The 22,914-nt window shown below is 40.6% G+C and overlaps 2 protein-coding genes across 7 annotated transcripts in view; one reads left to right on the top strand and one right to left on the bottom strand.

Moving 5' to 3' along the window:
- Positions 1-290: 290 nt before the first annotated feature.
- On the bottom strand, positions 291-15,103 carry LOC138969576 (glucosamine-6-phosphate isomerase 1-like). Of its 4 annotated transcripts, XM_070342424.1 has the most exons (9): positions 14,981-15,103; positions 10,085-10,244; positions 8,435-8,536; positions 5,924-6,106; positions 4,551-4,735; positions 3,658-3,832; positions 3,128-3,208; positions 1,195-1,333; positions 291-855 (listed from the first exon to the last, which is right to left on the bottom strand). In XM_070342424.1, the coding sequence occupies exons 2-7, from the start codon at positions 10,206-10,208 to the stop codon at positions 3,153-3,155; spliced, it is 825 nt and encodes a 274-aa protein (XP_070198525.1). In that variant the 5' UTR covers positions 10,209-10,244; positions 14,981-15,103; the 3' UTR covers positions 291-855; positions 1,195-1,333; positions 3,128-3,152. The 4 variants fall into 4 exon arrangements, with proteins under 4 accessions (XP_070198525.1, XP_070198522.1, XP_070198524.1 ...); XM_070342421.1 differs by having other exon boundaries at positions 1,265-3,208; XM_070342423.1 differs by having other exon boundaries at positions 1,195-3,208.
- Positions 15,104-15,304: 201 nt separating this feature from the next.
- The window catches only part of LOC138969579 (mitochondrial disaggregase-like), a 43,208-nt gene continuing 35,598 nt past the window's right edge, over positions 15,305-22,914 (top strand). For 2 of the 3 annotated variants that reach the window (XM_070342430.1, XM_070342432.1), the window contains exons 1-6: positions 15,305-15,568; positions 17,789-17,840; positions 18,760-18,846; positions 21,650-21,753; positions 22,228-22,356; positions 22,713-22,810. In XM_070342430.1, coding sequence (XP_070198531.1) covers positions 15,307-15,568; positions 17,789-17,840; positions 18,760-18,846; positions 21,650-21,753; positions 22,228-22,356; positions 22,713-22,810 — 732 coding nt within the window. In that variant the 5' untranslated portion in view covers positions 15,305-15,306. Of the gene's footprint in view, positions 15,569-17,788; positions 17,841-18,759; positions 18,973-21,649; positions 21,754-22,227; positions 22,357-22,712; positions 22,811-22,914 lie in introns of those variants that run through there. The other variant, XM_070342433.1, reaches the window with a different exon arrangement.

Below are 22,914 nucleotides of genomic sequence, written 5' to 3' on the forward strand. Positions count from 1 at the left end.
TCAGCAAGTCTCTGAGACACACAATCTCTAACACAGTTAACTCATCACCATTCTACTTACATTGTCAAGAAACAAAATCTTGTCAGAGCCAGAGGATCTGGGCAGAAGAGACGAGAACCAGAAAGTTGAGTTATTAGATGATTTTATCTCTAGCGCAAGTGAAGTTAACTGAAGAAGGATAAGTCAGTCTTGTTAACAGAAGCAGACCTTCCACAGATGGACAAAGCCAGATAAAGGCACTGGTGCACACACACACACACACACACACCATAACACAAGTGATGCAGATATTCTGAGAAAATACTTGTATTCCAAGTTTATGTATACTAATACATGATCGCAATTAACAATTAAACACATTGCATTACATGTAATACTAACACCTGCGTAGAAATGCAAAAGATTAAAAAGTTAACCAAAGCTATAAAAAAAGGAATGTCACATCACAGATGCACATACCCAGACCTATGAACTTTCGTAAATAGATTTAATTCCAAAAAGATCAAAGTGTATAGTCCGGCTATAGTCTAGTGTGCAAGACTTCATCATTTAAACTAATTTATATCATAGTGATAGAGACGAGGTAAAACAGATATAAGCTCATATTAGTCTAGTGTGCAAGACTTAATCATTTAAACTAATGTATATATCATAGTGATAGAGACGAGGTGAAACCGATCTAAGCTCAGAGCTCATATCAATATACTGAGAGCTTTCACAGTCGAGTCCTGACTGGGTGGTGTCTGGCAGGAATGGCAAAGTAGAAAATAAACGATGAAACTAGTGACTGGCATGGTGCACATATTTCAACAACAAAAGAGAGTGTCAGTATCTGATAAAGGACATGACGTCCACCTGAACAAGTCAACAACACAAGGAGACATCAACACAAATACCACAGCTTCCATGCACGTAAAAGTGCACCTGCACAAGTCCACAACACAAGGAGACAAATCCACACAAATACCACAGCTTCAATGCACGTAAAGTCCACCTGAACAAGTCCACAACACAAGGAGACAAATCCACACAAATACCACAGCTTCAATGCACGTAAAGTCCACCTGAACAAGTCCACAACACAAGGAGACAAATCCACACAAATACCACAGCTTCAATGCACGTAAAGTCCACCTGAACAAGTCCACAACACAAGGAGACAAACACCACAGCTTCAATGCACGTAAAGTCCACCTGAACAAGTCCACAACACAAGGAGACAAATCCACACAAATACCACAGCTTCAATGCACGTAAAGTCCACCTGAACAAGTCAACAACACAAGGAGACATCAACACAAATACCACAGCTTCCATGCACGTAAAAGTGCACCTGCACAACAAAGGAAAAGCGTGCAGGAAACGGGGAAAAATATGTCATGAGTTCTTTTAATATGCTGAAGCAGTAATCATATCCAACAGAATGTCAACGTCAAACATGAACTGCAAGGAACCAATTTACATATTGTACATCAAGTAGGTTATAGTCGCACCATCTAGGAATATAAACATGCTGCTTATAACTTGCAACTAAACTGGGGAAAAGGAGCACCAGAAAGTACTAAATGAAGCCTCAAATACCTTCCTACCAGTAGTCTTCCATACTGATCCTACCAGTAGTCTTCCATACTGATCCTACCAGTAGTCTTCCATACTGATCCTACCAGTAGTCTTCCATACTGATCCTACCAGTAGTCTTCCATACTGATCCTACCAGTAGTCTTCCATACTGATCCTACCAGTAGTCTTCCATACTGATCCTACCAGTAGTCTTCCATACTGATAAGACAATTAGTTCTCATCAGGTCAGTTTTATACTGCTTGTATGATACTAGTGTTTCTCTGAGATAATTTGATGAATATCACATTATTATTTGGCTTACACTGTTACAGGTCGCATCTGTATTGCTAGCACGTCGTCTGTTACTGATATGTGTTTCGTAGCCGGATAACATCCGTTCCACATCAACCTCCCTGAACTGAGAACTATTGTATATGAAAATAGAAGTATTTGTAGCATTCAGGATAAAGTTAACAAAGGGTGTGTGTTGAGAAATGTGATGGTGGAGGGGGGGGGGGGGGGGGAGACAAGCGGAGGGCTAGGGGAGGGATGAGAGAGGGGAACACTGGAATTGTATGAAACAGAGCTCTAGTCTCAAAACTTGTCAGGTATGTAAACAAAGACTAATAATGTTTACTCATGCCAGGTTTGTCTGTGTCATATCAATGCATTTCAGCTCAAAGGCATTGGGATGATGTAACAGATTTGCCGTTAGAACAGTTATCAATCATTGTCCTAATCTTTTTAAATAAGTTTGTACAAAGGAGAGTTGGACAATGACTGTAAGTATGAAACCACGTGTGTGAGCTCTTAATGCAGAATACAAACAACAACCACAGCAAAAAAACATGAATCAATTCCAAAGAAGGGAAAAAAAGTCCAACAGCAAAAACAAAAACAAAACAGCAAAAGACAAACAACACAAGTGCTGTCTGCCGGCATACCGACAGCAAATTGACTACAGAGAGCCCTCATGCACAAACAAGATCTGCTAGGATTTTTGCTACAAAACAAAAACATCTTCAAATGATTTCACACTAGTAGTAGTCATAGCTCTTTGAATCCAAGTAAAACTAAACAATTAGCCAGAGTTTCAACCTGTCGTCAGACAAAAGCCTTCAAACTCAGGCTGAAATACGTACAGTGGTACCCGCAATGTGAGGCCCCTCCAATGAGAGGACACCTTTCAAGAAAGGACACCTTCAGTTGTCCCTTTGTCCATTAACTTCACCAAGTCATGACAGGCTATCTGATATGACAGAACACTTTGGACTGGTCCTAAGGGTGTCCTTTCATCACAGGTACCACTGTACCACAATTCAATCATTGCGATTCTTGGAGTCCAATAGTTCATGTTCACAAAGACTTAACGAAGGCTTCAGTGGAGGTATGAATCCAATTTCACAATTGTGTTTTGTTTTCTCATTATGCACAGCTGCAGAAACGGATTATGCGTCTGAATGTCACAACAGAAATGCAGATTTTTTTAAACTTCCTGACTTTACTGTGTGCTTAACATCAAGACCGCAGAGTTTCTATAGAAACAAGTGATGACTGTTGACTTACCACTACCATCTTCAAGGCTGTGATCTTACGCAAGATCTATATCACTCATACCTGTGTGTGCATGCAAAGAACGCTCTGCGCCTGCAAACATTCATTGTATTTAGGTCAACAAACTCATCCAGCAGGCATAACAAAAACATCCTGTCGCAATTAAGTTAAAGCATTGATTTACAAATGTAATTATTTTCCTTTTTTGCTTACTTTTCAAACTGTGAGAAAAACAAATCAAATCAAGCATTAAAAGTGTCAGTATCATAGACTTACAAAGAAATTCTTCAATTGGAATCAGGCATATTCTCCATCTTTGGCAGAATTTAGCCATCAGACATTGCCCTGGTGGGTGTAACCCGTTACAATTCATCACAGACTTACAGAGGACCAGACTTTCCGCACATCGGTTGCACTCATGCAAATGACATACAGTGCACTCAGGCAATTATGACATCCACTGCACTCATGCAAATGACATCCACCCACTCACGGAAATCATTCTGGGTCCTCAATAAGCTTGTTGTGAACGTTCATCAAACCTTTGAAATATTTGACTGTTCGCACGCGGAGCTCGTTGGTGGCATCCTCGTCACAGACAAAGATGGCCGCCGGGTGTTGCTGGAATGCCGACACTGTCCACATGTGACTGACGCCCTCCTCGATGGCCTTGTGAAGGGCGAAGGCTTTATGGGCGCCTGTGATCAGGATCATCACCTGGACAACGAGGCAACAGGGGGGTGAACTCACGTGACAAAGGAGGAAGACAACGAGGCAACAGGGGGGTGAACTCACGTGACAAAGGAGGAAGACAACGAGGCAACAGGGGGGTGAACTCACGTGACAAAGGAGGACGTAATTTTTGCAATCACAGATCACAGCCTGTCATCAAAATGTGAGTCTAAGCAATGAGAAGAAAGCTGGCCGGTGATATCTCAATGTCCTCTTATCTCAATGTCCTCTTATCTCAATGTCCTCTTATCTCAATGTCCTCTTATCTCAATGTCCTCTTATCTCAATGTCCTCTTATCAATCAACATCTACAACCTTCTCCATATCTCAATGTCCTCTTATCAATCAACATCTACAACCTTCTCCAAACCACATTGATTACTCCCCCAAAACGGTTCCCCGCCATCTTTTAACTCTCTCTCTCTCTCTGTCCTCACCCGCCTCCCCCCTTCCCTTTACCTAAATCATCCTATCCATCATGATATATCCCACTCCATAAACTGCACATACAGGTATATTTGATGTCACTTTTTTTTCTTTCAATTCAGATGTTTGACAAAATGAAGGGAAAATAAAATGAACCTTAATCTTGGGCTTAAAATGACAGAAAGTTCAGATTGGGAAGAAAGCACACTTTTCTTGTTTTTTTATTCTGAATTTTGGAACGTTGGCAGTCTCTTTGTTTTTGGATATACCCTCTCACCTCTTTGGCATCCATGACGGTGCCTACACCCACAGTCAGGGCCTGTTTGGGCACCTTGGACAGGTCGCCGCCAAAGAAGCGAGAGTTGGCGTCGATGGTCTCTTGGGCAAGCGTCTTGACCCGTGTCCTGGACACAAGGCTGGACCCTGGCTCGTTGAACGCTATGTGGCCGTCGGGACCGATGCCTGCAACAGAACATTGCACATACCATGTTAAAACCTCGCCAGAAATGTCAACTGTTTATACAGTTAATGTTATTCAAAAACTATCCCAAAATATCAACTGTGCGTACAGTTAATCAATTTTTCATGGTGTGTAATTTTTAAATTACAAAGGAATTGATATGTAAGTCGGTTTCATGCGAGCTATCTTTCGCGGGTGTATTTACTGTGCAAACAACTCTGAATATGGCAAAAGTGTCACATGACAATCAACTTTGGCTACGAAGCAGACGACACTTTTTTCCGTAACTAGTTGGGAGTGATGCAACAATATCAGGTCTCCTTCCCACAGCTGTCTCAAAATTTCGACTTGTTTTGACCTTAGAACGATGTTTTTATCATAACTGTGAAGAACAGAACGGAGATCACTGTCGAAGTCGGCCATTCTACAATCACGTTCGTCTTTCGTCTGTTATCAGAAACATTAGCGAAAAACATATGGGAGATAACTCTGTTTTTTTTGTGTTGATAGATTTCCCTCTTAATGCGCGTAGTAATTATTCATCCTGTCAGAGAGACTACTGAGCGATAGCATGGACCGATGATTATCAGAATGGGGCAGGGGTGCAAAATATTATAATGGGAGTAAGGACTTGTGTGAGTGCATGTGGGTATTGTTGTTGTGTTTTCTGCAATTGACAGTAGATTGAAACTATCTGTGAGAGATGTAGGCCCTGTGTGTGCAAAAACTTGACATTTGTGGATATATTGGAACATTGAGTGTTTGTACAGTTGACATTTTTGGAGAGGTTCTAACATCATTATCGACGATCGCGAATCTGCTTATATCAATAACACATTACGAAAAGCTCTAAATATGCAAAAAATCGATTTCCTCTCCAGAGAAGGAAAACAAAGGCATCCTGTCAGAGCGTGGAGCGATGATGATCAGAATGGTCAGGGATAAATGAGACCCGAAGGGAAGTAACTCATTTTGACCGGAGTTCAGGATGCCCCTGCCCCTCCTCCCCTAAAAAATGGCAAACCACATGCATGCACACACACACTGTTGGAACAGCCACACTCTTTTTTTCTTGCGAAAGGGTAATCTACTCACAAATAGCCTGGCATATTTAACATTTCATGTTTTAACTATATAAATGGTACACAGCACACCTTATATCCAGCCTACTTTGTACACAGAAAACCTACCTCCCACAAAAAGCTGAATGCCGCCAGCAGCTTTGATTTTGTCTTCATATTCTCTGCACTCCTTTTCCAAATCTGGAGCATTCCCATCAAGGACCTGTGCGTTCTCAGGAATGATGTCAATGTGTTTGAAAAAGTTCTCCCACATGAAGGAATGGTAGCTTTCAGGATGGCTCCTCTCCAATGCTGCCAACAAAACAAAGTAAATGATGTAAACATCAGATACGAGAGCTATTAAAAAAAACACCCAATGTAGTCTACATATCGTCGTCGTCCTGGAATGTCGGTGTAACTCAATTCTTGGTGATTTTAATGTTTTCGTGCTTTAGAAAGTAAATCATTCTCCATGAGAAATACTCTCTGAAATACGATGTACAATACATGCTTTAACATTCTTTTATCTTTCTATCCATAACAGGTACAAATATAAACACTATTTCATTATAACAAATATAAACACTATTTCATTATCAAAATAATCAGTTTTGGCCTTCTGCCAAAAAGATGTCTAAAATGAGTTACTCCATAATTCCATGAGGTGGATAGGAAGGAGGCTAGCTAGAGCTATGAATGAGTGACTCCATAATTCCATGAGGTGGATAGGAAGGAGGCTAGCTAGAGCTATATGAAGGAGGCTAGCTAGAGCTATGAAAACTGCATTGTGGAAGGTGACATTCACAGAGTCATGTATGTTGTCATGACAGCAGTCAAAATGGTCTACCTGCCAATGCCTACAAAACTACAAGATACAGCGGCGAAGTTTTAAATACTTGCACAAAATGGTCTACCTGCCAATGCCTACAAAACTACAAGATACAGCGGCGAAGTTTTAAATACTTGCACAAAATGGTCTACCTGCCAATGCCTACAAAACTACAAGATACAGCGGCCAAGTTTTAAATACTTGCACAAAATGGTCTACCTGCCAATGCCTACAAAACTACAAGATACAGCGGCCAAGTTTTAAATACTTGCACAAAATGGTCTACCTGCCAATGCCTACAAAACTACAAGATACAGCGGCCAAGTTTTAAATACTTGCACAAAATGGTCTACCTGCCAATGCCTACAAAACTACAAGATACAGCGGCCAAGTTTTAAATACTTGCACAAAATGGTCTACCTGCCAATGCCTACAAAACTACAAGATACAGCGGCCAAGTTTTAAATACTTGCACAAAATGGTCTACCTGCCAATGCCTACAAAACTACAAGATACAGCGGCCAAGTTTTAAATACTTGCACAAAATGGTCTACCTGCCAATGCCTTCAACACCACAAGATACAGCGGCCAAGTTTTAAATACTTGCACAAAATGGTCTACCTGCCAATGACTACAAAACTACAAGATACAGCGGCCAAGTTTTAAATACTTGCACAAAATGGTCTACCTGCCAATGCCTACAAAACTACAAGATACAGCGGCCAAGTTTTAAATACTTGCACAAAATGGTCTACCTGCCAATGCCTACAACACTACAAGACACAGCGGCCAAGTTTTAAATACTTGCACAAAATGGTCTACCTGCCAATGCCTACAACACCACAAGATACAGCGGCCAAGTTTTAAATACTTGCACAAAATGGTCTACCTGCCAATGCCTACAAAACTACAAGATACAGCGGCGAAGTTTTAAATACTTGCACAAAATGGTCTACCTGCCAATGCCTACAAAACTACAAGATACAGCGGCGAAGTTTTAAATACTTGCACAAAAATGTCTGCATGTTTTTCACTTTGAAGATTTTCTTCGAGGCCGTCTCTTCCTCATCTGAATTATGCTGTTTTTTTCAACATAGCATTTGAAGGTGCCTTCTCCCAATTAGTCTATGCAATAACATGAATGTCTTTGGAATTTTGCCTCTTTTTTGGCAAGTATTTTATTACCTCTCGGCACTGCATTTTGTCCATTTTCAAAGGAAGCAGCAAATACACCACTTTGACTGCGAATAATGTCATGACCATTTATTAATATTTTGACATTATACATGATAATTGGTTTGTTACCTTCCAAGAGGCTAGTCACAAATGTAAGCCAATTCTCAAAACTCCAACCAACCAACTTCACGGCTTTTGAGACAGCCCTCGTAAAATGCACAACATATAAACAAAATGTATCATGCAGTTAATTAAGCACAAGTTAATAATTATCTCTGCGTCTGTGTGTGTGTGTGTGTGTGTGTGTGTGTGTGTGTGTGTGTGTGTGTGCATGCAGGCATGCTTTTGTGTGTAAGTGTGTGTATGTGTCTGACAAAAACCTGAATACTGTCATGGCTGTGATGACACCACAACACTGACCACTGTACAAAAACATGAGACAGTCAGCTTTTCTTGTTGAACGTTCGACATTTCAAGTATGAGTATTTTGTTTTGCAAATGTCATTCTCAATATTTGAGCATGAGAGAAAAGAGCAAGATGACATACACTTACCCACATACTCATCCATGTTAAAGGTCTTGACATACACTTACCCACATACTCATCCATGTTAAAGGTCTTGACATACACTTACCCACATACTCATCCATGTTAAAGGTCTTGACGTACTTGAAAGACACAGTCCCGCTTTTCACAAACTCAATCAGCTTCTTGTACATTCCCAGTGGAGTGCTGCCTTCAACAAGAAACAAATACATCAGATCATCAACAGGTGCAGACAGTTGACAACTTACAAAATAAAACTTTCTCCAAACAATTTTAAAAGCTGGCTACATGTAGATAGAGAGAGAGGGGAGGGGGGGGGGAGAGAGAAGAAGAGAGAGAGACACAGAGAGAGGAAAGAGAGAGAGAGACACACACACAGAGAGGAAAGAGAGAGAGAGAGAGTCACACAGAGAGGAAAGAGAGAGAGAGAGACACACAGAGAGGAAAGAGAGAGAGAGTCACACAGAGAGGAAAGAGAGAGAGAGAGACACACAGAGGAAAGAGAGAGAGAGAGAGAGACACACACAGAGAGGAAAGAGAGAGAGAGAGAGACACACAGAGAGGAAAGAGAGAGAGAGAGAGTCACACACAGAGAGGAAAGAGAGAGAGAGAGACACACAGAGAGGAAAGAGACACACAGAGGAAAGAGAGAGAGAGAGAGACACACACAGAGAGGAAAGAGAGAGAGAGAGACACACAGAGAGGAAAGAGAGAGAGAGAGAGACACACACAGAGAGGAAAGAGAGAGAGAGAGAGAGTCAGCGAGTCTACCCAAAGTCTTAACCCTTCCCAGACAAAATTCTTTGCTACTTTTTAAATAATTCAAATGATGTCAGCAATATAACCTGTTCTTCCTGTTCGCTTTGCTTAATGTCATGTTACAACTTACAGGCATTCCCATCATGCTATATAAAGTAGATGTACAAAGTAACTTACAGGCATTACCATCATGCTATATAAAGTAGATGTACAAAGTAACTTACAGGCATTCCCATCATGCTATATAAAGTAGATGTACAAAGTAACTTACAGGCATTCCCATCATGCTATATAAAGTAGATGTACAAAGTAACTTACAGGCATTCCCATCATGTTATATAAAGTAGATGTACAAAGTAACTTACAGGCATTACCATCATGCTATATAAAGTAGATGTACAAAGTAACTTACAGGCATTACCATCATGCTATATAAAGTAGATGTACAAAGTAACTTACAGGCATTACCATCATGCTATATAAAGTACATGTACAAAGTAACTTACAGGCATTACCATCATGCTATATAAAGTAGATGTACAAAGTAACTTACAGGCATTACCATCATGCTATATAAAGTAGATGTACAAAGTAACTTACAGGCATTACCATCATGCTATATAAAGTAGATGTACAAAGTATTACAGGCATTACCATCATGCTATATAAAGTAGATGTACAAAGTATTACAGGCATTACCATCATGCTATATAAAGTAGATGTACAAAGTATCAGTGGAACCCCCATTTCAGATCTCCACAAATCTGACAAAATAGGTCCTAAAAAGGAGAGAGTCTAAAAGGGAGGTAAATCTATCGAGGATATCAACAAATAAATATGAACATGTAAGGTACTAAAAAGGACGAAAGGTCTTAAATTGGGGAGGGAGGGGGGGGGGGTGTCTTAAAAAGGGGGTTCCAGTCTATTACAAAATGGCCTAACATGACAGAAGAAAGCTGTAATTATTGCCCTAGATCACCTGTAGGCAGCCCCAGCGTAAAGTACTTGTCAGGGCCCGGCTTGAAGTCCAGAATCTTCCGCCGGACATATTTGGCTGCCCATTCCGCCACCTGGGGGGACACATCCATGATGACCAGACGCATCGTGAAATCACTCACTCAGATCACCTTCAATCAGGTCTGCAAAAAAGAAAACAAGTCGCGTAAGGCGAAAATACAACATTTAGTCAAGTAGCTGTCGAACTCACAGAATGAAACTGAACGCAATGCAACGCAGCAAGACCGTATACTCGTAGCATCGTCAGTCCACCGCTCACGGCATAGGCAGTGAAATTGACAAGAAGAGCGGGGTAGTAGTTGCGCTGGGAAGGATAGCACGCTTTTCTGTACCTCTCTTCGTTTTAACTTTCTGAGCGTGTTTTTAATCCAAACATATCATATCTATATGTTTTTGGAATCAGGAACCGACAAGGAATAAGATGAAAGTGTTTTTAAATTGATTTGGAAAATTTTATTTTGATAATAATTTTTATATATTTAATTTTCAGAGCTTGTTTTTAATCCGAATATAACATATTTATATGTTTTTGGAATCAGCAAATGATGGAGAATAAGATAAAGGTGAATGTATCCGAGGTTGTTTTTCTTAACTATAGAAATAAGTTAAAGGAAATTCAAAAACTTCTGAATTCATGGACCAGAAGGAACCTGACACCCTTTGGTAAAATAACAGTCCTAAAAACCTTGGCTATTTCCAAATTGACACATTTGTTTACTAATTTACCTGATCCAGACGAACAGTTTATGATGGAGTTAAATAATATTTTTTTCAAATTTCTTTGGGATGGAAAAAGAGATAAAATTAAAAGAACTACGGTCACCCAACCCTATGAAGATGGAGGATTAAAGATGATTGACGTGAAAAGTTTTCTGTCATCTCTAAAAATTGTTTGGTTAAAAAGAGTTGATGGTCTTACTGGATTAATATCAAGACTATTGTTTAAAGCATGTCCATCTGTTACAACAATTAATATGAGAGGAGAGGAATTTGCAAATGTTTTGATGCAGAGAATGGAAAACCCATTTTGGACCAATGTTTTTAAACATTATAAGAAACTACATGGACAAGAGGCGAAGCCTTCAAGGCTCACGTAAAAAATAGACAAACAGTAACACAAACTCAATCACTCCGTCACACATACACACCCACACACACAGTAAGCTTAGGTGACGACTGTGCAAGAAAGAGAGACACTAGATCTAGATCTGTCTGTGTCTGCATGTAGCCTACTTACAGGGACACGACTGCCAAATAGTCTCGGCCCGCTCAAAATAACAATGACCGAGACCACACACACCACGCGAGAGAGAAAGACTACAGGGAGGCATGCCGTCATGATGCATTAATTGACGTCAAACACTTTTGACCGTGACGTAATCTTATGCGAGCTTTATCCATAGTCTTGGATAACCACTCACACATAGACTCGGAAATGTTAAAGTTTCTACCACAGACATACACACACACGCACACACGCACACACGCACAAACGCACGCACAGACAGACAAAGTTACGATCGCATAGGCTACACTTACGTGAGCCAAAAATGTGACCCTATAACCTTTAACGATTTTGTATCAGAATGTTTACATTATAATGTTAATATTCGGAGAGATAAAAAGACAGTGTACATTCAAAATTGGATCGACAATGGAATAGCTCAGATTGGTCATATTTTGGGACAAAATGGATACTTATCCTATAATGCGTTTAAAATCAAATATCCAAATGTGCGAGGCGATTTTGTATTGTATCAAGGTGTAATCCAGGCTGTTAAGAAATATCAGAGAAAAATCGGCTTAGAATTTGATAAACATTTTATTATGACAGAGCCCATTGTGTGGAAATGTATTTGTAAAGGTAAGACACAACTTATTTACAAAAAACTGATTGAACATACTACGGTCCCAAAATGTATCGAAAAATGGTCTGAATCTTTAAACAGTTTGTTAGATAAGAAGGCTATTTTTCAACATGTTTTTAAAACAACAAATGACACTTGTCTGAGATGGTTCCAGTACCGATTATTGTACAGAATTTTGCCCACAGAAAGGTTTCTATTTTTGCGAAAAATTGTGGATACGTCATTGTGTACATTTTGTGGTAGAAATGAAGAAACCCTTTTACATATGTTTTGGGAGTGTGATAAAGTGCAGACTTTTTGGATAGAATTTGTAAATTGGCTAAAGGCGAACTGCACCCATTGCGACAATTTAAAACTGTCTAAAGAACTGGTTCTTCTTGGAGTGGCGAACAATGTAGTCACCGATAAAGCTTTTGATGTGTTATTAATCTGTGCCAAACACCATGTATATATTTCCAAAATGAACAAAAAGACCCCTCATTTTCAGACATTTAGTAGAAACTTTAAGCAAAGATTTGTTTGTGAAAAGTATAACGCAGTTGTGAATAATACAGTAGATAAATTCTACAAGGATTGGCGCCTGCATATGCACGTTTTGATGTAACCCTTGGGTTTTTTCGTTCTTAAAACCTTTTGATAATGCGACCACCAAACCGCTGAACATCCCCCCCTCCCCATTCCATCTTCCCACCCCATGTATGTTGTAATTGTCCAAGTGTGCTTTTCTGTTATATGATTCTGTCCTTTCGGTTAGGTGATGTCCTGTAATGTACAGCATATTCATGTAAAAAAAAAAAAAAGTACAAAAAGAGAATAAAAAAAAAATAAAAAAAAAGATAAACGTAAATTTGGATCATTTTATAAAAAACATTTTTTTTACAATTTTCAGATTTTTAATGACCAAAGTCATTAATTAATTTTTAAGCCACCACGCTGAAATGCAATACCGAAGTCCGGGCTTCATCGAACATTACCCGACCAAAATTTCAACCAATTTGGTTGAAAAATGAGGGCGTGACAGTGCCGCCTCAACTTTCACGAAAAGCCGGATATGACGTCATCAAAGACATTTATCAAAAAAATGAAAAAAACGTTCGGGGATTTCATACCCAGGAACTCTCATGTCAAATTTCATAAAGATCGGTCCAGTAGTTTAGTCTGAATCGCTCTACACACACACACACAGACAGACAGACACACACACACACGCATATACACCACGACCCTCATCTCGATTCCCCCCTCTACGTTAAAACATTTAGTCAAAACTTGACTAAATGTAAAAAAAGAAAGATAATTGAAAGATACATACTCAACTTCAGCAGATATATATAGATTCATGCAGTCCCTCTCGGAGTTATACTTTATAGTCAAGTCAATCTAGAGTTATAGTCAAACTCAAAGTCAATCAAAACAACAGAACACAAGCCAATAACATGCATAAACTCATCACCTGGCAAGTCTTGACAAAATCTCTACAGCCATTTGTAGTTTTACAAACCTGATTTACCTGAAGCAGGACACAGTTAATGTAACAACTAACATGCATAAAGTGTCTTCCCCACTGAGCAAATCCCAGTTTATTGGGTCTCTCATTAGATCCTACCAAGCAGGGGGTCATCTGAGTGAAACCTGCTGTGTAGCTTAAAAGCCACGCTTGTTCATAATATAGATGCTGAGAATACACTTAAAGATAGGCATTACACAGTCATTCATAGCTTCTCTCTGTCCTGTTTTTGACTCTCTGCATCTAAGTCTCAGTTTTACTTGACACAAAACATAACTGACTTTTCATTTTAAGTATTGCTACACAGGAACTCAGCACTTTCGGATTTACCTTGTCAGCGTTTTGTTTAATATAACTAACTGCCCAGACAATGATCAAATATTGAATTTCACAATCTCCCATAATCACCCAATAAAAGGCAATGACAATACCTTCACAACTAATGTAAAAGAGTTAAAAAGAGGGCCGACATTATTTTGTTTTACGATCTTAAACGGTTCTAATCAAGGTAATACTCCAGCATGTTTGTGTAGTGAAGGCAAACACTGATCACCTGAAGGCAAGGGGCTAGGTCACTCACAGTCACACACTTTTACTGATAACAGTTTCCCCCACAAAGGTCACTGTGACAGTGCCCCCACTGATCGTGATAGACTCTCCATTGTCCCAGCTAGTGTGAAACAAATGTCCTTTTCTTGACCTTTCCTGACCTGTGACCTGGCTCAGCCAGAGACAGGAAGACAAAGAAATCTTTCACGGCTTCACAATCACATGACACACACCATGGGAGTTATAAGTTCTTATATCGTCATTCACTTTTTTTCTTTATGTTTAATGTAAGAGCACTAGCTAGTCGAGTACAGTAGTAATATAGTTCATCCTTGTTCAGTGGTAGTACAACCCCTGATTTATATATATATATATATATATCATGATTTTCAAAAAAAAAAATTTTCTCCTGAAAACAAGCTAGTGACAAGCAAGTAACCAGGACACTGAGTCAACCAACATAACGCACATTATTAGAGAAATCATACTGTATCTCGATAGCTGAGAACACATACATTTTCTGATTGTTTAGAAAGTATCAAATAAATAAAGATAGTGTTACAATGTTAGGCAAAAGGAAAAACTATACATACACTCAGCAGGGAAATACAAGAGTCCTAGGGCTCAGGGTTTTTAGTCTGCGCAAGTGAAAAATAAGTAGATCATTTGAAGTACATGTAGAACCGACAGCTAAAAAAGGTTCACTTCAGTTCACCTGCAGCTAGTGCAAATACACTTTCTTGAACATTAAACCCACAGAGTCGAGCACGTACTGCAAACACTGTAACAATCACGTTTTTCCAAAAGAAGTCATGTGATACTGAAAAGACAAGCTCTGCAGTTTGTTGCAAAATCTTCATAACCTGACAAGAAGCAATGAATACATTCTCACTTTCTAGCGCCAAGCCACGATGGTGGCTTGCAAATAACCTACCACTTCTTCTGAACACGGGGTTTATTGTGTCGTTGAAAGTAACGCCTCGACAATGTGCACTTGCGCAGTAACACTCAGAAACAGGCTTGCAAAGGTGACAGTAACAGCTGACTGTTGGAGCTGCCAATTTTTGGTATGTTGCTATTCAGGTCAAATATATGACTGTTTAAGAACTAGCATTGTTCAGTCTTATTCTGCTGTCATGTTAATGTTTTCGTTGAGAAACACAAAAAAAACTACAACTTAGCATAGAATATGTAGAAAATTGCAAATAAACGCCCGCTAATGTCGTAAAAATCCCCGTAAACAATTAAACATCCGGTGTGATGGCGGCTCTCAGTAGCAGACGGCTCTCTGGCTCACTGAGAAGTCTCCTTTTGACCTCTCAAAGAAGCAGCGCTCTTCGAAACTTCAGAAACTTAACAAGTGACTCAAAGACCAAGTCGTTGAAGTTGTTAGCATCGACAGCAGTGCCAAAACTCCTCCGATCTGCACACGCGAAACACCTTCTTGGAACCGCCGCGACGGTTGGCTTTGGGTTGTGTTGGTATGGAAGCACAGCGCTGTGTGCGTCTTCTAACGACGCAAGTAAGCAAACGACACACTTCTTAGTAACTTGTAAATGCAATTGATAACATGCAGTGCAACTATGTTATGATTTTTGGCTCACGTAAGTGTAGCCTATGCGATGCTAACTTTTGTCTGTCTGTGTGTGTATGTGTGTGATAGAAACTTTAACATTTGACTGAATACTAATTTTACCTGGTTATTATCCAAGCAACAGCTTCAAAGTATTGAAGCAATGATCAACATTTCGTCGGCACGTATGTAGTTAAAGTGTGTATCCAAAGAAAACGGGTGGTGGGGGGTTTTGGGGGGGTAAAAACAGGTGACTGGTTTGTGTCGTGTGTGGTATGTAGACCAGGTCAGGGGTCAAGGTTAAGTCAGATCGCGTGAAGGATTGTGGTATAGATACAGTTCTCACCCAGCTGCAGTTCGCCGATTCGGGAAAGACGATTTCACATTGTTCGGTTTCGTAGCCCCAGAAAAATAGATAAAGAAGATACCAAAGGAGATTTCCTACAGGTTGATCTGCACAGCGTGTTTGCAGTGTGTGCGCGAGGAAGCGCTGTCGAAAGCGCAGTGTCGATCTGGCAGTCGTGTCCCTGTAAGTAGGCTACTGACAGACAGATCTAGATCTAGTGTCTCCCACTCTTGCACCGTGTCACCTATGCTTACTGTGTGTGTGTATGTGTGACGGAGTGAATGAGTTTGTGTTACTGTTTGTCGATTTCTTACGGGAGCCTTGAAGGCTTCGCCTCTTGTGTAATATTGTAATATTATGACAAGTCGCGTAAGGCGAAATTACTACATTTAGTCAAGCTGTGGAACTCACAGAATGAAACTGAACACACTGCATTTTTTCACAATGACCGTAGTCCGCCGCTTGTGCATAACGGAGTGAAACTGACGAGCCTGTTCAGCGCGGTAGTGGTTTCGCTGTGCTGCATAGCACGCTTTTCTGTACCTCTCTTCGTTTTAACTTTCTGAGCGTGTTTTTAATCCAAACATATCATATCTATATGTTTTTGGAATCAGGAACCGACAAGGAATAAGATGAAATTGTTTTTAAATCGATTTCGGAAATTTAATTTTGATCATAATTTTTATATTTTTAATTTTCAGAGCTTGGTTTTAATCCAAATATAACATATTTATATGTTTTTGGAATCAGGAAATAATGTAGAATAAGATGAACGTAAATTTGGATCGTTTTATATAAAAACAAATTTATTACAATTTTCAGATTTTTAATGGCCAAAGTCATCAATTAATTTTTAAGCCACCAAGCTGAAATGCAATACCGAAGTCCGGCCTTCGTCGAAGATTGCTTTACAAAAATTTCAATCAATTTGATTGAAAAATGAGGGTGTGACAGTGCCGCCTCAACTTTTACAAAAAGCCGGATATGACGTCATCAAAAGTATTTATTGAAAAAAATAAAAAAAAGTCCGGGGATATCATTCCCAGGAACTCTCATGTAAAATTTCATAAAGATCGGTCCAGTAGTTTGGTCTGAATCGCTCTACACACACACACATACACCACGACCCTCGTATCGATTCCCCCTCTATGTTAAAAAAAAGACAAGAAGAAAGTTCTGGAATAGCTGATGCAACTGCTTCACACCAGGGGGATGTGAAAACCGAAAGTAGATAATATGTTTTCTTCTTCTTCATTTTCTTCCATCAGACGCCCAGGGTCAACATTCCGACTATTAATGGCGCTTGAGTAGGCATGCTGGGTATTTTCGTGTTTTTATAAACCACCGAACTCTGACATGGATTACAGGATCTTTTCCGTGTGCACTTGGTCTTGTGCTTGCGTGTACACACAAAAGGTGTTAAGTCACTAGCAGGTCTGCACATAAGTTGACCTGGGAGATCGAAAAAATCTCCACTTTTAACCCACCAGGCGGCAGCGACCGGGATTCAAACTCACGACCTTTTGATTAGGAGGCCGACGTCTTACCACCACGCCACTGCGCCCTTTTCTGAAATTATCTCTATTTTATCACATAGATTTCTTTCAATTTATTGCAGCTATAATTTCATATTGTAACAAATTAATTGGAATTTCTTTTATTGATGTTTATAAAAAGGATATAATGGTTTGTAAAGCCTTTCTGATTGGCCAATGCTGGCGTTCAGCTTTTTTGCTGTTAACATCAGCTGCTGTTTTCACTTTCCATCTTCAAGCTCACCTTCTCCCTAATTATGTTTGTTAACCTTTTCCTTTTCTGTACAGATGAACGGTTGCTGTCAGCTGCAAGGATGGGAGTTCAGAAAGAAATCTCCAGGTAAATCTAAATGTGATGGATTTTATTATGCCATGATGACAACATTGTTATTTGTGTGATAAGGTTATAAGTCAGACCAGTGTTTTTATTTAAGTACATGTAGTATTAAACTGATGTCTGTATGTTTGTCAGCAGGTATGAACTAACAAAGTAACATTGTAAAATGGCTGATGACATTTATACTGTCTAAGAGTGTTGGCTTTCCACTGATGATATTAATTATTATATACCGTACTTTCCGGGTCATAAGGCGCGACTTTTTTCCTCGAGTTCGACCCCTGCGTCTTGTATAACGAAGCACCTAATCCGTGTATGAAATACGAAAAAAATCAAAGAGACCGCCTGAGTACCAGTCAAACAACTTGTGATAATGCATGTTTCAGCTACTAGGTACTGCCCTGGCCAAGTTTCCTCGAGCTCTCAAGCCACCCAGCTATCACAATGGACCTGCCTTTGATCTCGCCGCACACACAGAGCACACATATTTCCACTCTGTTAAACTCGGTCACTGACCGGTCACTGACCCCGGTGCAGGAAGTGTTTCCTCTCTCAGATATGACAGAGGAACCACCTCTCATGACAAAAACTGGGTCATTTCCACTCTGTATTCTTCCTTTGATGTGCGGCTTATTTTCATTCTTCGACCGTTTGTTACCGGTATACTTTTTCAATGTTGGTGCGCCTTATCGGCCCCCTGCGCCCAATGGGTGACTGGATTACAATTTTTGTTAAAAAGAAGGGGGTGCGCCTTATGCGCTGTAGCGCCTTGTCACCCGGAAAGTACGGTATATATAATTTTTCTTCACTCAGTAATCTCACTGTCAGCTCCCCATGTCAGGCAAAAACAACATGTACTTTTCCCTTTACCATGTGTTGTCCATGGGTGGTCTGCATTTATTGGCTGATTGATTATTTACAGGCTGATTGAGCTTGGGGCGGATGTCAACTGTCGTCATGATTTGGGATGGACACCACTTCACGTTGCTGCCATGAACGGTCATTCACAGTAAGCGCTCCATGTATCACAAGTGATGAGTCCTCATTGTGCTGCCATGAACGGTCATTCACAGTAAGCGCTCCATGTATCACAAGTGATGAGTCCTCATTGTGCTGCCATGAACGGTCATTCACAGTAAGCGCTCCATGTATCACAAGTGATGAGTCCTCATTGTGCATTTTGGTGTATTATCTCTTCAAGCTCTTTTCTTTGTTCAGGTTCATTTATTTCTTGGAGCGCTTATCTGCCCGATGTACACTCCACTCTGAATATTTCACGCACATGTGCATGCACACACACACACACACCAGGGGTGTACCAGGGGGGCCGGTAAGTCAAAAATCCCAACCCGCCCCCAACCAGCCCGATTTCTTAGAACCGCCTCATCGGCTCATCGCGGACTAAGCACATACACAAAAGACGTACATTCATACTTATAATGCATACATGTGGATTTGCACTACTAATAACTACCACAAACACACATAAGACTTGATGACTAAAATGCTATATTTTAATATAATATTAATGATGATTAACCTTGTTTTAATAAAGAATTAAAATTAAAAGCCGCCACAAAGAAACAAGAAATCAAAACAACATTCACACCCTGTCACACAATCACAGACTAAACCTCACTGAAAGTTACCCCCTTTATGTACCCCTACCACACAATTTATAAAGTCATTTACTATGGAACTTCTTTCTTTCTTTCTTTATTTGGTGTTTAACGTCGTTTTCAACCACGAAGGTTATATCGCGACGGTCTATGGAACTTCACTTACCACATAAACACCCACACTTTAAAAAAAAGTAAATCAGCAAAATGTTTTTTTTTTAATTATGTTTTTTGTTGTGTGAAAAAAAAGTATAAAAAGCTGACTACAAAAGTTTGTCTAGGTTGCTTTCTTGGTGTTTTTTCTTTTTCTTTATGTGTGTTACTGTTAGATTCAGCAGAAGTATGAATGTTGTATACCAGCCAAATTTACCACAGCTTAGTCATAAATAATAAAAAGCATTCATGATATTTCATTTCTATTACCCAATGAAAACAAAAAGATTTTCAGATTTCCTGATCCTAGAATTTTTACAGGTGATCGTTATGCTTTTGATTCAGCAGAGTTGCATCCCTGCAAAGCTGGTGTGAACATATTTTAGAAAACGTTCTCAGTGAGTATCCCTGCGCGGTCAGTGACCTATAGCTATTTTGACTGCTGATGCAATCGCCAGCGGCTAGTGGCACTGGAGGGGTGGTGACATGGTCAAGTGAGGCGAGGAGGGTAGCTGTCTAGCCAATGTGTCTGGGCTTGATTGGTGCTAGTCCTGAGTCCTTCTCAAAGTGTGTGTGGGGGGGGGGGGGGTGAGTGGGCAGTAGAGAAGTGACAGATTTTGAGATCGCCGCGAGAGATCTTTGCGAGATCTTTGTTCGCCGGCCGTTCTGATTGGCTGCGTTGCCTTTTGACTTTGTGCTTCAGCTAAATTTGAACCCGCCCAGCGGGCGATTTCAGAGGAATTTTGAACTCGCCCGACGCGGTTTGAACCCGCATCGGGCGACCACCAAGGCACAGGCCTGCACACACTCACACACACATACTCACACATACACACACACACACACACACACACACACACACACACACACACACACACACACACACACACACACACTCATATCTGATAAACAAAGGGAAGCAATCACTCTAAAGAGAGAGAAAGAGGACATGCGATTTGCATAATTTCAAAACTAAACAAGCTTCATGCACACTATTTGTTCAAGTCATATGAAGAAGATTCTTGTCTCGAAGCGTATTTTTGTATTGTACAACCTGTTCACAATCAATCTCTTGGTATAGACCCTATCGGTATTCCAAGCTCTCGTAATCTCTCGCAAACTTCAGAGCATAGCAAAGCATGTGGTACAGCGATCTCGTGCGAGCAGCACAAGCCAAGGTTCGAAGTTCTTGCGATGTTCAAAGCATAACAAAGAGCGTGTCTCGCGAGAGTTGATCAGATACCGAAAAGGTCTATTGGCACTGGTTCTGGTATTGGTATCATATAGTCCTGTGAGGTTACCCTCATGAAAATTGGGGCTGTGTTCTCACTGGGGATAGCAAGCTGCCATACAGTACGGCGCTACCCATTGTTTTCTCACTGGGGATAGCAAGCTGCCACACAGTACGGCGCTACCCATTGTTTTCTCACTGGGGATAGCAAGCTGCCACACAGTACGGTGCTACCCATTGTTTTCTCACTGGGGATAGCAAGCTGCCACACAGTACGGTGCTACCCATTGTTTTCTCACTGGGGATAGCAAGCTGCCACACAGTACGGTGCTACCCATTGTTTTCTCTCTGGGGATAGCAAGCTGCCACACAGTACAGTGCTACCCATTGTTTTCTCTCTGGGGATAGCAAGCTGCCACACAGTACGGTGCTACCCATTGTTTTCTCACTGGGGATAGCAAGCTGCCACACAGTACGGTGCTACCCATTGTTTTCTCTCTGGGGATAGCAAGCTGCCACACAGTACGGTGCTACCCATTGTTTTCTCACTGGGGATAGCAAGCTGCCACACAGTACGGCGCTACCCATTGTTTTCTCTCTGGGGATAGCAAGCTGCCACACAGTACGGTGCTACCCATTGTTTTAATCCTTTGCCTTCATGCATATATGTATTCATGCTTCCAAGCCCTGAGACTTTCGCTGTAAACGTGGGATCTTTATCGTGTGCATGGGTGCACTCAGGGGTGTTCGGACACCCTTCTTTACCTTGATGTGTGACAAGTGAGTCTGACAAGTGAGTGTGATTTCAGGGCAGTGAAGGTGTTGCTGGAGGCCGGAGCTGACCCCAACGCAGGCGACCTGTACACCAGCCCTGCACAGATGGCCAGGGACAAACAGCTCCACTCCTTGCAAGGTTCACTCTTTACACTAGTCTATAGAGTCATATTCTCCCCCACAATCGTAACACTGTGTAGGGGTTGGTGTGATGATGACTGCGGGCTTATCTGTTTTTAAGTAGTGATCTGTTTGTGTGTGTGTGCGTCACAGTGAAAGAGAAGGAGAAAGAGAGCGACCTATTAGATGACTGCGGGCTTAACTGTTGTTAAGTAGTGATCTGTTTGTGTGTGTGTGTGCGTCACAGTGAAAGAGAAGGAGAAAGAGAGTGACCTAATAGATTACTGTCTTTTTGCTGTCAGGACTGTCATCTCAGTTCAAATACAGTCACAAAACAATTCTAGACATGCTGCATAGTAAGTAATGAAAAGGGTTACCATTGTTTAAGTTGAAATAGTTTCCCTTGAAACAGGTCAGTTTGTAGTTCATAACAATAGAAAAAATGCCGCTATGTACGCATGCATATGCTAAATCAGGATGTTTGTTTTGCCAGTGTTGATCATGCGGGAAGAGGAATTTTCCAACCGACTCAGCAACAAGGCCAACTTTCGAGACTGCACGCCTATGCACTATGCTGTCCTGGCCGACGATCTAGCAACCACCAAGATCATCCTAGAGTTCGGTCAGATCATCTTTGTCACTTTTTGTTCTTCTTGTTTCTGCTTTTACTAAACCTTTTGTGCTCATCTCGTTGCCATGGTTAAAAGAGGTCAGAGTTATTCTATCTTGAAAGAACAGCAGGATTGAAAAGAGATTTTGCATATGGTAAGCTGTACTTGAGTCTGGTAGCATAATACTATATAGCTATTCTGATGAAACTGTGAACCGGTGTTTGAAGAAACATTAGGATTTTATTTGATTTTGCATGTAATAAAAGGGAATCTGGGTTGTGACAATCTGATAGCTTAATTAATACTCTGAGGATTTAAAAAAAAATGTTGGTTAGGGTTTCATTTGTCGTGTTTTCCTTGTGGGTAGGCGGAGACCCGACGAAAGAGAACACATTGGGTCACAGGCCAGTAGACTACTGCCGCACTAAGGATATGAAAGACATGATGGAGGAAGCCTCTAAGAAGGTAAGCTAGCCTGCAGTGGTGAACAAGTCTCTCTGTCAGAAGCAAGAAATCCATTGTGTGAACATTGCTTGCGGAGGTGAACACATCTCACTGTCAGAAGCAAG

This window comes from Littorina saxatilis, linkage group LG6 (assembly GCF_037325665.1).
Source record: "Littorina saxatilis isolate snail1 linkage group LG6, US_GU_Lsax_2.0, whole genome shotgun sequence".
In the NCBI taxonomy this organism is placed as follows: domain Eukaryota; kingdom Metazoa; phylum Mollusca; class Gastropoda; order Littorinimorpha; family Littorinidae; genus Littorina; species Littorina saxatilis.